The sequence below is a fragment of the Vespula pensylvanica genome, chromosome 16 (genome assembly GCF_014466175.1).
Source record: "Vespula pensylvanica isolate Volc-1 chromosome 16, ASM1446617v1, whole genome shotgun sequence".
Taxonomy (NCBI): domain Eukaryota; kingdom Metazoa; phylum Arthropoda; class Insecta; order Hymenoptera; family Vespidae; genus Vespula; species Vespula pensylvanica.
The window spans coordinates 3,914,090-3,931,589 of record NC_057700.1 but is presented as its reverse complement, the minus strand read 5'-3'; the positions used below and the strand labels follow the sequence as shown (position 1 = coordinate 3,931,589).

At 29.3% G+C, this 17,500-nt stretch overlaps 3 protein-coding genes across 6 annotated transcripts in view; 2 read left to right on the top strand and 1 right to left on the bottom strand.

Moving 5' to 3' along the window:
• The window catches only part of LOC122634855 (MAP/microtubule affinity-regulating kinase 3-like), a 352,311-nt gene extending 345,423 nt beyond the window's left edge, over positions 1-6,888 (top strand). The window contains exons 4-11 of one of the 2 annotated variants that reach the window (XM_043824214.1): positions 2,491-2,552; positions 2,649-2,778; positions 3,488-3,800; positions 4,563-4,666; positions 5,144-5,224; positions 5,395-5,706; positions 5,890-6,091; positions 6,505-6,888. In XM_043824214.1, coding sequence (XP_043680149.1) covers positions 2,491-2,552; positions 2,649-2,778; positions 3,488-3,800; positions 4,563-4,666; positions 5,144-5,224; positions 5,395-5,706; positions 5,890-6,091; positions 6,505-6,789 — 1,489 coding nt within the window. In that variant the 3' untranslated portion in view covers positions 6,790-6,888. The remainder of the gene's footprint in view (positions 1-2,490; positions 2,553-2,648; positions 2,779-3,487; positions 3,801-4,562; positions 4,667-5,143; positions 5,225-5,394; positions 5,707-5,889; positions 6,092-6,504) is intronic. The other variant, XM_043824215.1, reaches the window with a different exon arrangement.
• A 467-nt stretch (positions 6,889-7,355) lies between these two features.
• LOC122634829 (dolichyl-diphosphooligosaccharide--protein glycosyltransferase subunit DAD1) lies at positions 7,356-8,785 on the top strand. Its single transcript, XM_043824171.1, has 2 exons — positions 7,356-7,682; positions 7,762-8,785. The coding sequence occupies exons 1-2, from the start codon at positions 7,478-7,480 to the stop codon at positions 7,890-7,892; spliced, it is 336 nt and encodes a 111-aa protein (XP_043680106.1). The 5' UTR covers positions 7,356-7,477; the 3' UTR covers positions 7,893-8,785.
• A 2,016-nt stretch (positions 8,786-10,801) lies between these two features.
• LOC122634944 (E3 ubiquitin-protein ligase AMFR-like) overlaps positions 10,802-17,500 on the bottom strand; it is a 43,466-nt gene continuing 36,767 nt past the window's right edge. For 2 of the 3 annotated variants that reach the window (XM_043824492.1, XM_043824493.1), the window contains exons 6-9: positions 16,250-16,572; positions 14,715-15,102; positions 13,290-13,537; positions 10,802-12,457 (exon numbers count right to left, since the gene is read on the bottom strand). In XM_043824492.1, coding sequence (XP_043680427.1) covers positions 12,166-12,457; positions 13,290-13,537; positions 14,715-15,102; positions 16,250-16,572 — 1,251 coding nt within the window. In that variant the 3' untranslated portion in view covers positions 10,802-12,165. The remainder of the gene's footprint in view (positions 12,458-13,289; positions 13,538-14,714; positions 15,103-16,249; positions 16,573-17,500) is intronic. The other variant, XM_043824494.1, reaches the window with a different exon arrangement.

Here is a 17,500-nt window from a genome sequence, read left to right as displayed (position 1 = left end):
TGATATAATAAATAAGAAAACAAGATAAAAGAGAAAAGAGAACTAGAGAGAGAGAGAGAGAGAGAGAGAGAATAAGAGAGAGAAAGAGTTGATAAAAAAAACAAGTATATAATATACATATATATAAACAAATATATATATATATATTTCTATATATTTATATAATAAAATTATTATATTACACATAAATGTTCATTACAAACAAAACAAAACAAAATGAAAGGAAAGAGAACAGAGAAATAGGAAGAGAAAGAAAAAGAGAGAAAATAAAGAGAATAAAGAGAATATATATACTTACATGTAGTATATAAGAAGAGTAGGCGGACGAACGGTTTAGACGATAACAATCGTTATAATCCAACACGAACGCGTAATATTATGTATCAAAAAGTCTGGTAGGCACACGCGTGCCTTTAAACTCTCGTGTCGCGGCTAACCTGGTACGTCGTTCCCATACTATGAGAAAGAGAGAGAGAGAGAGAGAGAGAAAGAGAGAGAGAGAGAGAGAGAGAGAAAGAGAAAGAGAGAAGTTCGAAGCTGGAAAAGAAATATAATCGTCCAGGCCAACGAACAACCGTGGCCTCGGTTTCAGGGTCGTTTCAACTATTATCCTGCCGCCAAGGATGCAGAAGAGTGCATCGTTCGAGAGTCCCAGCATTGGCCTGGGAGTCTCGCTTTCGCCCTCTCAAGAACAAACTCCTCCGCGTCCTTTTCTTTTACTATATCGATAGATCGGTATATAGATCGATCGAACGACGGATCGATCGATTGCTCGATCAATCGATCGATCGTTGCACCAATAAAACTTTTCTTTTCTTCCTTTTCCTTTTCCTTCTTTTTTTTCTCTTCTTCTTCTTTTTTTTTTTTTTTTCGTCCTTTTGATAGTAATAATTTGTTCTATCCGTGATCATTATATTAACGAATAATTGATGATCTGTTAATCGTGAGGAATAAATCGTTGCTATTAGAAATTTATTTAGTTTGGAAAGTTATACGATGCCGACGTTGTAGCGATTAAAAAGGATGATACTTCTTTTTCTCTTTATTCGTTTCTCTCTTTTTACTTGGGTTTTTCTCTTGTTTGAAGAAGAAGAGAGTTCGAATCGTGTGGGTGTAAAAAATGTGGTCCACGACGCAACAACCGACACTATCGAATCTCGAAAGATCTTTGCCCGGGAGGGAAAGACGATGGCGGCCGCAGCGGCAGCATGGCGGAGGGGGCACGTGTTCTACGCGAGAACATCCTCTTTTATTACTTATTAGCGAGAACCCAAAGTGTTGTGCGTTGCTCGGTGCTTCGGTCGGCGAATGCGATTTTAATGATGCGTTTCAAGGTCTCTCTCTCTCTCTCTCTCTCTCTCTCTCTTTCTTTCTCTTTCTCTCTTTCTTGCTTTTTCTTGGAGGTCTTTGCTACGAACGACGACCAGAACGATGACCAGAACGACGACGACGACGACTTTGAACACACTCGAAAACCAGTCGAGTCGTTACACTCGTTGACAGCTTCTCTTTCGATCGATCTCTCATTTTAAATCGTTAAATCGCTAACGAAAACTGCATTCCCCTCGCGCCTCGAAACGAAGACTTAACGATTCCATTTAACGCGATCCCTGCTTGATCATTTTCTTCGGAAGAATTCGTTGCATCTTATTTTTCTCCGATCGAATAAACACCCGAGGCCAAGCTTGATATCGCATCGTACTCTTCGATTTATATCCTTTCTTTTCATCCTCCATTGCGACTTGCTGCAAGGTCTTCGAACGCATCACGAGTGACCGTATAAACGAACAAATAAAGCTTGGTGCGCTAAGATCAGGGCCGTGAGGTGTACGAACCGAAAGATTGTTGTTCTGTGTGAGTTTAATACGTTAGTTATATAAATATATATATAGAGCGAGAGAGAGAGAGAGAGAGAGAGAGAGAGAGAGAGAGAGAGAGAGAAAGTGTTGGATATCTTTTATTTATCACGAATGAAAGATGATAAAATAATAATGATTATATACATATATTTTTTTTTATAAGCGATATGTGTATATATATATATATATATATATGTATGTATATTTCGAATATTTATTTATAATAATTTTTAATCGTTTAGTATTGAAATATTGATTTTAATTATATTAAATTTAGTAAATTATATTTATAACAATTACTTTATATATAAAAAGAATAATAATGATATATTTCGAATAGTTGTTTATTTTTAAAATTAGAGAAACAGAGAGAGAGAGAGAGAGAGAATAATGTTTTATTTTATATTATATTATTGAATTAATATACTTCGAATTGTAAAAGAAAACGCAAAGTAATTGTCGGTAAAGCAGTTTTCTACTTTACTACACGATATAGAATTCCATATACCTAAATCAACGTGAAATATGTTTGTTATATAAAAAGTTTCATTTTACGTAAATAATAACGATTACATTTAAATAATTTTATTCCAACTTAAATAATCCTTTATTCAATCAATTTTATTTTCAGCGATTTAAAGATGGAAAACATAATGCTGCAAGATACGCGCAAAGACCAAATCAAAATAGTTGGTAAGCGAATAATAAAAAAAACAATCAATAATATTATTAATCATCGAAAAGAAAATTGTCTTTATATGAAAATAATTATCTGTTTCTTTCGAATAGATTTTGGATTGAGTAATATCTACGATAGCGAGGATCCTTTGAAAACGCATTGTGGCTCGCCCGAATATGCAGCACCAGAGCTTTTCGTCGTCGGTAAAAAATATGGACCCGAGGTCGATCTTTGGAGTCTGTAAGGAAAAATTTTCGATGAAAAAGATAAATTTACTCTTCTCGAATAAACGTGACCATTTTCATAAAGTCATTATTATTGCAAAAGGAGAAAAAGATCTTATTAAAAATTGAAACCCATTCATATATATCAACTGTTAAATATAGATTATAATTTATAATTGGTTAAAATTCGACTTTAAAAGATTTTATATTAGAATCATTTTAAAAATATAAAATATTCAATGTTGCGCCTAAATATAGGCAACCGCTTCATACTTGTACCCCGTGTAATATGCAACTTATCGTGTAAGCGTGCTATTGCAAACTAATAAAAGAACTTGAACAACTTCCTTATCGACAGGATTCCCACGTAGATATACTTATCGACGTTGTAGTACGAAGTATTGCCTATCTTTCAGGCGCAACAGAGTCGCGATATATTACAACCTAATCGTAAATTTGAAAGATCTAAAGAATATTATTTCTCCTTATTTCACTCGTTTATAAAAACGATCGGATATAACTCATTATGATAACGTACGCAATTACGTATTTAAAGATTCATAGTAAGAATGTTAGAGAAAAACAAAACAAAAAAAGAAGAGAAAAAAGGAACAAAATTCTAATGGAAATTGTTTAAAAGTAAATTAGATTCGAGAAAGAGTTATATTGTTCATTTGTATGTTAATGACTATAAAGAATAAGATTTCAAATCGAATATCGAGCAGTGGCGTCGTCTTATACGGAATGATGACTGGTCGGCTGCCCTTTTTAAGTCCTTGCGACGAACAGACGTCATCGGAGGAACGTCGACGAAGGTTAATGGCTCAAATAAACCGGGGTTTAACGGCCCTCCAGATGAAAAACATGTCGAGGATGTCGAATGATTGCAAGAATCTGATTAACAGATTGCTCACGCCCGTTCCACATAAAAGGATTACGATCCAGGAACTCTGCCATCATCCTTGGATCGTGTGCAAGCTTAGAAATGTATCAAGAATTGCCAGTGAAGCTGATTTAGACGTGAACGATCAAAAAACGGTAATCCATTTCTTCCATTTTTTCTCCCCTTTAACGATAATTTTACGATAATATTTCAAATAACAAAGTTAAATAACGATATTTCCAATAACAAAATTAACAAGCTTGAACGCTAAGTTAATATTTATTATATCTGACCTGTTAAAGTCGTATTTACATAACTCGACGAGTATACACTTGACGTGACACGAGTGACGACGATCTTTCATTTTTTCTTTTTTTGTTATTTTTTATTTGCTGCCTTTTTGTTGTATCAGAACGTGCTGCATACTCGTCATGAATTAGAGAAAAAGAATTACAATTTTTTACTTGAATTGAAATTTATCTTGAGAACCAAAGAGACGTTCGTAAATTTTAAATAAAAAATACAAAATAGAGTGAAACAAGCCCTTCCCTTTATCACAGACGAGATAGAACCGATGTTCGACTCGGTTCGGATCAAATCGGATCGGATCGAATGGGAACGGATTGAATACGAAGAAAAATACATGTATTACGATTAATAGCAATTATACACACACACACACACACACACACACATATATATATATATCCTAATATCATTCGAAATACATATAAATCTGAAATATATAATAGAATTTTGAAATATATAATATCTACATTTTAATGGTTTGATTCTATAATAAAATAAATAAAATGACACAGACACACACACATACACACACACAAACGCACGCGCGTATAATCGTACATATGTAGAGAATATAGTGACGCATGGTCTATGAATTTCCACTGTTCTAGATAATCGCTGAGATATCCAAAATGACTCACCTGGATAGGAACACGATCGAGATGGAAATTATTCGACGAAAGTACGGCGAAATAGGCGGCATGTATAATATCAAGTACGAGAGTCATAAGGAATGGAACCATTCACCGTAAACTTTAAATTGCATTTATTTCTCTTCGTCGGAGGACCGTTAATCCGCCTACGTCGTCGCGAGAACGTCGCTCCATCGATTTATTCTTCTTCATTTCTCTCTCTCTCTCTCTCTCTCTTTCTCTCTTCTTTCTTTATTTTTTAATCTCTTCGTTTAAGTCGTTATAAAAGAAAAAAAAGGGAAACAAAATTTTGTTCGAAAGACACCAAAGTATCCTTTCTCGTTGAATGGAAGAAAGTTGCTAATGTTTCTTATCCTTTTTATTTCCTTTTCCCTTTTTCGTTTTTTTTTTTTTTCTTTGTTTTTCTTTATTCGCACAATCATTGGCTGCGAGTACTTTAGCGGTGGCATTTTTTATTTATTTATTTATTTATTTATTTTTTTTTTTTTGTGAAACTCGATCGTACAAAATCGATGTCATAAAAATTTTCTTACGTTTAGATCTCACAAGGCACGTCAAGCTGCTGCTTTGTACGCACGTCACACAGGATCACTCTCATTGCTCAGATATATACCCCCGCAGTACGTGAAACAATCGTATTCTATGAGATAAAAAGTAAAAAAAAAAAAAAAGAAAAAAGAAACATAATAAAAAACAGAAAAAAGAAGGAGAAGGAAAATAATGAAACAAAATATTGAAATAAAATGAAAAAGTTGACGTTTTCGTTAATATAATTATTATTTCACAATAGAACCGCAACCGGTGAAACGACGACCTACAAAGCACCATCGAGATATTCACCATATGCAAAATCCGAAGAGAAATCAACCGGATATGTTACTGCAGTAACTCCATTCAAAGAGAATAAGAAATGTTGGGAGAACAAAAGCGTGTCCTTCGGCGAAGTTAAAAATTCTTGGAAGCTTCAGAAAACTTCGAATACGTCCTGTACGGTTTGCAAAACCGTTCTACCATCGGCGAATACACAGCAACCGCAAGTTTTTAAGAAGAATGAATTCATTGAACACGCGATACCAATGCACAACAAGTATTCCGACAAAAGGTAATAGAGAGCAATCAATGATCAATCGAATGATATATTAAGGAATAAAAAGAAACCTTTATACGTTTCTCTTCTCTCTTCTTCTCTTTTCTACCCTTTTCTCTTTATTTCTTTCTCTATCTCTTTCTCTCTTTTTTCTTTTCTCTCTACTTTTCTCTCTCTCTCTCTCTTTCCATCCCTCAGTAATGAACAGAAGCAAACGAGCAGATTGGCCGTTCGTCAAACGAATATCCGTTTATTGCCTACCTCTTCGAGAATTTCTTTTTCTCAAGCATCTTCCAGTTGTCCTCAATCCGACGTGGTACATCGTAATCCCATAAAGAGATGGTCTGAAATACGTGAGAAGAGAGAAACTATTCGACAACAAAGACGTTCGACGCATTCCGTAATTATTTATCTGATATTATCTGTATTCTGTATTTTTATAGGTGTGCGCGTTAAATCGTTCAAATATTTTTTATACTCCTCTTTAAAGAGATAACATTTTTTTTATTTGTACGTGTCATGCATATATGTATATATATGTAGATACATGTTGAATTATTTCTATTATTGATAACGAACACATGTTCAAATATTTTTATAAACGCCCACGCACATTAACTTGTTATATATGCATCGATAGATTTTTTCTTTTTTTTTTTTTTTTTCTCTTTTAATTTATTCTTCCGTTTTCTTCGTTTATTCCTTTGTTATACATTTTTCTTTTTTTTTCTTTTCTTTTCCTTCCTTTTTTCTTTTTGTTTTTATCATTCTCGTACCTCTTAAAATATAACGCTTTCATTATTTTTGTTTCAGGTAACTCAGACTGATACAAACACGATCTCATCAACGTCCTCGGTAAACAAATCTCGACCACGTACTTCAGAATCCAGCACCATAAATCGAAATGCATTTAATCGTTGTAAATTTACCATGGAAAAAGTAGAGTCGCAAAGGGAAGTCGACAAAATTGTAACTTCGATGCCAATATTTGTTAAGAAAAAGATAATATCTGCTTACGATACGATAGCACCTAAACATCTTTTGCGCAATAATTCTTCGAATAAAAGTGCACCGAAAATAAGTGACAAAGTAAGATAACTAAGGGTGTAACAATAGAACTGAATCAACACGCTCAGATAATTTTTTGTTCTTTCTGATTACAAAAAAAAAAAATAATAATTATAATAATAATAATAATGATAATAATAATAATAACCATAATAATAATAATAATGATATAATAATAATAATAATAATAATAATAATAATAATAATAATAATAATAATAATGATATAATAATAATAATAATAATAATAATAATAATAATAATAAACAAGAAAGAAAAGAAAGAAAAAGAAAAAATCGATTTAATTAGGAAATTAAAAGTTGTGTACAAGTATCTTAAAAACGAAATATTTTACATACATGTATTTCGAGACATTTTAGGACAAGCAATGAAATGATCTATCTTTTTCCCTTTTTTTTTTTTTTTTTCTTTGGAAAAATTAAACACACAACCATATTTTATTATCGTATCTTTATGAAATATGTTTGAAAAATATAATTGGGGTTTCTAATAAATAAATTAATTCGTAATAAATGTTTGAATTTAGCGCGTAAAATTTGACATCTTGTTTCCGCGCAAACGATAGTGTCTCCATCTGGATAACGTTAAAGGCTACCGGTTCCTGCCACGCATAAACGCGAGAGAGGTTATCATTTTTGTCAGGATATTTTGTTTGAAATAATAGAAAAAGGAAAAAAGAAAATAAAAATAGCGTAAAAATGTCGATAATTACAGTGATTAGAAAGTTTTTTCAGGAGTATACGAAAAGTACACCGAAAAAGCTCAAAATTATTGATGCTTATTTACTGTATGTGTTTTTGACGGGTGTTATACAGTTTGTGTATTGCTGTCTTGTTGGCACTTTTCCATTCAATAGTTTTCTAAGTGGCTTTATATCTTGTGTCTCTTGTTTCATTTTAGGAGGTATGATTAATACTAATTATTAAATTGATTTTTTGTATATACAAATCAATCAGATTATTGTAACTAACCTTTCTTGCAGTTTGTCTTCGATTACAAGTGAATCCACAAAACAAAAGTCAATTCTATGGAATAAGTCCGGAGAGAGGATTCGCTGACTTTATCTTTGCTCATATAATACTTCACATCGTCGTTATGAACTTCATTGGTTGATAGAAATATTCTTTTCCTAATAATTTATATCAGCTTAATCGATAAATAATCAGTAATGATTAATGAAGAAGCTCGCACTTTTATATATTACAAAACATATTGCAAAGACTAGTAACTCATTTTGATTTGCTCTAATTCAATGTAACATATATTTGTCATAGAAAAAAGTTTTAAGAAAAAATAAAAATATATATATATATATATATGTGTGTGTAAAAAATAAATAAATCGTTTGAAAGAAATTCATTCGATTTGTTTCCTTTTCTCCTCGTTTTATGCTAAAGACAAACAATGTATAACTACGACAATCTATAATACATTTTATTTGTCTTATTTTTCATACAACCTTCTTTGGGGGACAGGAAACTTTATGTTTCTAACTTTAATACATATTTTAAACTCATATTTACAATGACATTAAAGGGGAATCTCTATCGCGTAAGTGCATAAGTTTCACATATACGAAAGGATCGTTCTTACACTGTTAAAGATGTTTCATATTTTTGAGAAAAATCATATGGTGCAAGAGTACAAATCGTTGCTTTTAGAAATACATTTATAAATAAATTAACATGAATATCTTACAAAATATAAACTATCAAATAGTAAATATCCAAATATATGGCAAAGAAATTGATTACTTTTTCTGTCAACTAAATATCTTATTTATTCGATGAACGGAAACAATTTTCAAAGCTTTTAAATGTGTAATTTCATTATCTCTGATTTAATACTAAAAGCTAAAGTGGAAATGCTAAAATTTCATCTGGCGAATTGCCATACACAAAAAGTTGTTTCTTCACAACATGTTTATATCTTATTTCCTACCTACGGGTGACTTAAAAACTATAAAATAAATAGCATCTTTAATAAGAATAAAAATAAAAATAAAACCACATGGTATATAAGAATGGACACTGCTATAACTTAAAATAATATTCTATTCGTATGAGTTTAAAGCCAGTTATTAAACAATGTATGAATATCATACAGACATACACGTTATATATCTTTGACCATACGTATAAATGTAAGTGTGTATCTATAAGAAGTTTAATTATATCACATAAGCAGCCAAGGAAACTCAAGTTATGATTCGTTGTTAACGTAATATGTAGTTATAACAAAAGTAAGGGTTTTTTTTTTCCTTTTTTTTTTCAATATAAGAATAAATAAACTAAAAGTCATAAAATTTGCGAAATACTTCATCAAAACAAGAAAAGTCTTTTCAAGGTGTTTTGTGTTATGTGTCTGTCTGTGTGTGTGTATGTGTATATATATATATATATATATATATAATGTGAGTGTGTGTACGTGTATGTAAGTTTTACATGTACATATAACTTAAAATAAAATTGTGTTTGTCAAATATGAAGTTAACGAACAATCTGCATATTTTGCTCCTTAGTGTGAATTCAATTTGTTTTTTTTTTGTTTGATTTTTTTTTCGTTTTTTTTTTTTTATTATTTGGGATTTTTTCTTTTTTTTTTTTTTTTCTTTTTTCTTAATACGCAAACTGCACTATTAATTTTCAAGTACAACGCCTAATATATTTGTATATGTAAAAACGTAGAACGAAAATCGAAATATAAACTAAAACATAGTAATACGGATTATATATTATGCAAAGCTTTCGATCGACCGATAACTATAGCGATGCTTCGAGTATATAATATGAAACAATTAGTAATAATAAAGCGTATGTATATGTGTTTGTGTATGTGTGTGTGTTTGTATGTTTGTGTCTTTTACACAATTCAATATGTTACTAACATTCGATCTGTCGATCGAATTTATTCTCTCGATGTAGAATAACAATATGTAATACGTATATAGTAATCGGTGAAAAGCAAACGACTCATTCGATCTTCGATTTGACCATTTTATCAACAGCTTAAAACTCACTTTCATTCGCATATCGATAAATATTTCTCCTCTTTTTTCATTATCTGTTTTCATTATTGTTTTTTTCTTCCTCTTACAAACGAGATAATGATCTTCACGCGAGATTATAATAACGCATGTTATTTAGTAGAAAGTTGAATAAAATCATTCATCTCGATAAAACATTTCTCTGGTTGCAGCAAACTTCTTTTGCTCATTACGGATCATATTGGCACGGGATTATTTAAATTACGATTAATGATACGAGTATAATAAGAAATGAATTTATGAAAGAAAGAGTGGACGAAGACAAATCAAAATAAAATAAAATGAAATAAACAAGAAATCATCCTTAAAGGAAAAAAAAAAAAAAATAGACCGTATCTAATGTATAAAATTTATGTAATTTTACGCGTCGAGTTATTCTTAATACATACATACATATATACATACATACATATATATATATATATTTATATGCATATATGTTATATATGTTGCACAATTTATTTCAATAAAGTTTGAAAGAAAGAAATAATAACGATAATGAAAATGATAATTACGAGTAAAATTGAAAATGAAAATAAAAAAAGAAAAGAAAAAAGAAAATGGAAAGAGTTACTTTACGAGCGATCTTTGAAACGCGGAGTCGAAAAGCGAATGTTTATATTGTTTTTCTTTTTTCTAATTTACAAAGCCTAATTAATAATGGACGTAATTTTGACATTTCTTATCTTAAACTCATCTTCACATATTCCGAAAATATTGGACTTTCTATAGCGGCCGTCATCGTCGTTCGCACAAAATATATTTTGATACCGATCAAATTCGTAAACATGTATACAACAAACATATATATGTATGTATGTGATGTACGTGTATATATACACACATATGTATGTACATGAATCACAATATATATATATATTTTTTATTTTATTTATATATATATATGCATACACACATATGTATGTATATATATATATATTTGTTGACATTAATAAATCTTTTCAAATTGATCTAAGAAAAACATCGAAAAGCGTATTGACATGCAGCATTTTTTTGTCACTTTTTAACGAGTTTCAGAATAAGAAGAAGCTAGAGAGAATGATGAATAATAAAGTATTATTTGAAACATGTAAAGACGATCATATTTGAAAGCGAGTATATAAGCTACATATATAATCTCTCTGATCTGTATTTCAAGCGCATGGAACATTACCCCCTAAATGCTGTCTTATTAAACATATTCTACTTATGATACTTTCGATCTTCGAACAAACAAACGAATGAACGAAAAGAAAAAAAAAAAAAAAAGAAGAAAAAGAATTATAATTTCTCGACAATTATAAATGTACACACATACACACACACACGTATGTACATATATATATATATATATATATATATATATATATATATCAATCGTTAAGTTTAAAAGTACCATTTCATGAAGTGTACGTGCGTAGATAATAAAGACCGCCTAAAATTAATCTCGCCGCGATCTCAATGATTTCAAGGACCTTATAATAATCAAGGAAAACATCATTCTAATCTCGGATTAGAGAATACACCAACGATCTGTTCCGTCGATTCCTCTTATCTCTTCTCTCGATATACATAATTCATCATTCAATCATTGGCAAGGTGCTCTCGTCTTTCTCAATATATTTTGCATATATTTGCACGCTTCCTGCCATTGAAAAAAAAATTATAAAAAAAAAGAAAGAAAGAAAGAAAGAAAGAAAGAAAGATGGAGAAAGAAAATAAGAAAGAGAAAGAGAGAGAAAAGAAAAAGAAAATTAGCCAACAAATTATTCATCAATCAGCAAAGAAGCAGCAATGTTATATAAATAATAAATTCATATTCATATACATATAGAGATATACATATACATATACACATACATACATACATACACATATATATGTATATGTGTATATATATATATATATATATATATATATATATATATATATCGTAAGAAGACTAAATTATCTCTTGAAGAATCCATTTGTAGAAATTTCCGGTCGATCGTGCACGCGCGCGCATGCGCGCGCGAGACCCTTTGACAGAGAGACAAACACATACGTCTCGCTCGCGTCTCTCCAATCGGAGAAAGGACTAATTCTTTTTTTTTTTTGTTTCTTTTTTATTTATTTCTTTTCTTTTCCTTTTTTTTTCGTTTTTTTTTTTTTTGGTTTTGTTTTGTAGGTTTCCTTTTTCTTCTCGTTCTTTTTATTCTTATTCCATTTCCTCTTCCTTTTCCTCTTCCTTTTCCTTTTCCTCTTCCTCTTGCGGAGTGTTTAGCTGTTAGCTAATATATAAATCTCCGTACTTTGATTTGCTTCCAAAGATAAATCCGTTTAGGTTTGTTAGCTGGTTTTTTAAGACATCGTCTGGGTAATCACTATGTCGTTTTCCGTTTCCAAACTCGTCATCGTCGTCTTCGCCGTCATGGTTGTTTTTGTTGATGATGATGATGACGACGATGATGATGATAAAGAAGATAATATTGATAAGGTTGATGTAGTTGAATCACCATCCGATTTTCGATATTTCTCGAGATACCTTCTACGTGCTGTCAAACGCATATGTTCCTTTCGACGTTGAAGAATGCGTTCTCTTTCGATCGATGATTTAGAGAAACGTCCACCGAGATTTGATGGTTCTTCACCGCTAAGAGATGAATTCAATTTTGTTAATAAAATTATATATTTATGTATGTGTGTGTGTGTGTGTGTGTTGTATCTATGTATGTATGTATGTATGTATGTATGTATATATGTATGTGTGTGTGTGTATATTTATTTATTTGTAGTTTAAAATATAATTGTTATAAAATAATTGAAATATAATTATAATTAAAATGGAAATATATATATATATATACATGTATATATATATATATATATTTATAATTTAAAATATAATTGTTATAAAATAATTGAAATATAATTATAATTAAAATAGAAATATATATATATATATAATTATAGTTTGAAACAAAATTATGTTATAAAATATAATTGAAATATAATTATAATTAAAATAAAAAAAATATATATATATATTTATAATAAAAAATATAATTGTTATAAGATACAATAGAAATATAATTATAATTAAAAAATATATATACATATTATACAAATATATATATATATTTTTTATATAAATATATAGAACGGATCAAAAGTTTCTTGAAAAGTGATTCTAAAAAAACAATTATTCCTTTTATTCCATAGACCAACTTCTTAAACCTTTATAATTCAATTTTACCTAGTAGAATCTTACGAGATAGAAAGAAAAAGAAAAGAAAGAAAGAAGTCAACGTATGTAGTATCGAAAAAAAAGAATAATATGATTTTTTAAAATCGCTTTTTAGAAACTTCACGTAGGTCACTTAGGTCTCGTACATCCCATATATAATATTCTTATTATTGATTGATAATACAAACAAGATGAAGAAAGAAGCTCTCGAATATGAAACTCCACAAAAAAATTGTACCTATCAGCAACGGGTATGTCAAGCCTTGGATCCGACGTATTTTGGATCGACGAAGTGGGTAGGATGTGTACCGTGGACGTTTGCGTTTGCGTTTGCGGAACAAATTCGGCTTGCGCTTCCTCGATCAAGTGATGAGGTAAAATCAACACTCCGTCGAGTATGTTTTCAATAGTCCATTCGATCGATCGTGTAATTCTCAGATCCTCTAGTATCACGTTCCGTGGATAATGTGGAAAGAGCTGTTGTACCTGCAAATATTTCGTTTGCATTAGGATTCATCGATCATGTATAACCACCTTGCCTACCTGCTGCTACTCCTAATGAAAGATTAAACAGAAACGAAGGTAACTCGTTTTTATCTTCAAAAGAAAAAGAAGAAAGAAAAAAAATGTCTTTATTTGACAAACTGGTAGTTGTTAACTCTTGATAATCCGATTTCGTTCGAGCTTGGAATAAAAAAAAAATATATCTCGCGAAAGTTCACCTTTTTTTTCCTCACTTATTTTAATTTAAAAGTCTTTTTTGTTTTTTTTTTTTTTTTTTAATTAAAAGTATTTTGTCATTATAAAAGATTATAGGTGTTGGTATTTAAAGAATGAAGAAGAAAGAAACGAAGTTGCTTTAAAAATGACTTCGAATCTTTTACTAAATAATAAAAAAAAGAAAAAGTACTATAAATGCCATAATATTGCATCCTCGAAATCCTATAATTTTTGTCTGCAGACTTTTTTTTTTTTTTCAAAAATTTTGTTTTCGAGTTAAAAATTTGTAATACCCGGTATATATTCAAATATAATATTATTATAATATATTGGAATAAGATTTAAAATACTTCGATAAATATAAATATTTGTATAAAATTTAATTAAGTGACTTCGAAGTTACACGGCGTTATAAAGGATTAACTGCTCTTAGTATTACTTTTTTCTTTTATTTTAATATAAATTTCTTTTTGTGAACTTTTGCGAGATTCTAAAGCATAAGATCGGTTCGTACAATGAGAATTTGTGTGATTTATTTAAAATATAAAATATATTTTATATCTCTTCGAATTTGTTATTTTCTAACTCACTTTTTGAATCAAAAAATTCCTTAAATATTATTGTATATATATGAAAAAAAAAAAAAAAAAATACATATATATATATGTACGATCTAATTATTAATAATATATGAATTTAATTTAACAAAAAAAGAAACAAAAAAGAAAAAGCTTTACAAATACATATATCAAATATTAATTGAAAAAGAAATAATAAAAAATAAAAACGAATCAATTTTTATTACTTAACATGAACTCAACAAGATATTTCGTATTATTTTTGAATCCGACGAGTATACTCATTTAACAGATAAAAATCTTTCGAAAATATTCAATTCAATTTGAATTTTTAATTTGGTTCTTTTGATCTTTTGAACACTGACCTGTCTAGCCATTGCATCCATCTGAGAATTAGTATGAGCCATTGTAAAAATATTACCACGAAGTCGACTATGCGAAACCTCAACAGAAAAACTTGGTAACCAAGAAACATATCTGGATCCATCAAAATGAAAGAAATGATTGTCGTTTCTTCTTGTTGGTGTTTGCGGTTCCAATGCTAATTCGGGTGTATTCTCTCTATGATTGGCTTGCATACTCAATGCCAATCTACACGTAGGACAAGATGTGTCCTGTTCCAACCAAGACTGCAAACAAGAATTGTGGAACAAATGTCCACAGGGTAACTTACGTGCCGTCTCCATTTTCTCCCAACAAATTGCACAGTTATCTGAATTGTTTGCCAATTCGTCTTGCGATGCCATTGGATAACTAAAAATTTGTAAAAAGATATTTATTAAAATTTTCATCATTATTTTCATTCATTCGATACGTCGATTGGATTTTAAATACAATTTCTAAGTTTCTTTTATTTTCTTTTTTTTTCTTTTTTCTTTTTTTGATTCAGGTATTGTATCCGAAAAAAGAAATAATAAATAAATAAAGAATAATTTTATTGTATAAAAAGGGAAAACATTTTTTCGCAGAGTATTTATTTTATTTTCAATGAAATCATTGTTATTGTATGGATAAAATTGAATTATTGGAATCTCGTAGATTCAAACTCAAGGTTTTCAAGAGATCATTTATCACTCTGGCAGGTAATTTGATTTCTGCAAAGGAGATAAGGGAGAAAGGAAGTACGATTAAAAGGATAGAGACAATCTATATATAAAGAGTGACAGTTCTTGAAATAAGTGTCAGTTCGAGATATCGATCAAATTATAAATAATAAATGGAAGAAGAGAGATGAAGAACTTCCTTTCTTCTTTCTTTTCGTTATTATTATTCTTCTTTTTCTTTTTTTTTTTTTTTTTTTTTTATATATATACATAGAAATAATTAGAAAGAAAACAAATTATTTCCATATAATTTTCCTTTCAAAATTAACATTGCAAAAAAATAAATATATGAATAAATAAGTCATTTCTAATATAATTTTCGATTAAAAGTCTGATTTATATTTCTCAAACATTTGCTTATATCTATTCGTATGATGAAAGAGATAGATATATAGATAGATAGATAGAAAAAAAAAAGAAAAAAGAAATAAATAAGCGAAACTTATTTCTACATAATTTTACTTAAAAAATTTTGATTTATATTTCTCAAACATTTACTGATATCTAGTCGTATAATAAAAGAGATAGATAGAGAAAGAACATCGAAAAAAAAAATAAAATAAATAAAATAATAAATAAATAAATTAATAAACAAAAGTTATTTCTACATAATTTTCTTTCAAAAATTTGATTTATATTTCTCAAACATTTACTGATATCCAGTCGTATAATGAAAAAAATAAATAGGAAAGGAATATTGAAAAAAGATAAAACACAAAAAAAATTAAAAAAAAAAAAGAATTAAGTAAATAAGTAAATAAATCAATCAATCAATCAATCAATCAATATCAACATACTTTTGTTCCATGTGGCTAAGTACAGCCAGATAATTCCTGTGCTTGGTGATTCTTCGTTGGATCTCGTAAAATAGATAACGTAATTGCATACATATGACCAATGATGCCATACTAAGGAAGATGTTGCTCCAAAGTAACATATGAACATGATGAAAGAAATCAACAGCCAAAGCGGTTAGTTCTGATGCCAAATCCGTGTAATAGGTCAAAGGTCCACGTTTATCCCATGAACGTTGAGAGGATGTACCAGCACCACGTGTGTCATACAGATGAATCACATAACGCAGTATTACGTGAATCGTACGGACAGCCAATAGTATGCACTAAAAAAAGAAAATGAAAAAAAAAAAAAAAAGAAAAGATTAATTTAAAACTATATCGAAAAAAATTCTTTCTAATTTGTTCCTTTGTTCTCCTCTATTGCGTAATTTATCGTAGAAATTTTTCAATGTCGCAGATAAGTCTGACGTTTCTACGGCGACCTTGAACGATATGAATTTAGATCGAAGTTAATTTTGTGTTATATATTTCTAAATGTATGATGTAAAATGTTAGAAAAAAAAAATATATATATATATATAAATTGCTTAATAATTTGTTACGTAATAATTAAATATAATAATAACATTATTTTGAATTCTTTTTTGAATATAATGATGTACCGATGGAGATATACAAAAATATATGTGTGTGTGTGCGTGCGTATGTGTGTATATATATATATATATGTATGTGTACGTGTTAATAAATAATTATGCAATAATTAGATATAATAATCATACCTACAATTATACAATTTTACACGTGGAATGATAATTAATACGAAATGATTAAATTAATTGAGACTAAACTATATCGATCGGATGAATGATAGTGTACACCTTTATAACAACGAGATGTATATACATATATATATGTGTGTGTGTTTGTGTGATAGATATGTATATATACACACATACATATATGTATTCTTATATACGATATACGAATATAGATAATATTCGGATACAGACCGTGTCTTTATTATTTTAGATGACCTTTGTCTTTTAGTATCGATTTTTTTAGACAAACCGTCTATGTCAACTTCGTATTCGAATATACTTTTAATGATTAAGCTATTTCTCAATTTGAGATAATAGGGAAATCACCTTGAAACAAAAATTTTCCGAAAGATTCTCATAATTTTCTTTTTATACGCGAAACTCAGATGCAATCAAAATGTGAGTTTAGTAATAATAATTTAAAAAGAAA

Coding starts and splice junctions, on each gene's coding strand:
- LOC122634829 (XM_043824171.1), top strand. CDS start 7,478: ATGTCGATAATTACAGTGATTAGAAAGTTTTTTCAGGAGTATACGAAA. Junction 7,683..7,761: donor CTCTTGTTTCATTTTAGGAG/GTATGATTAATA, acceptor CCTTTCTTGCAG/TTTGTCTTCGATTACAAGTG.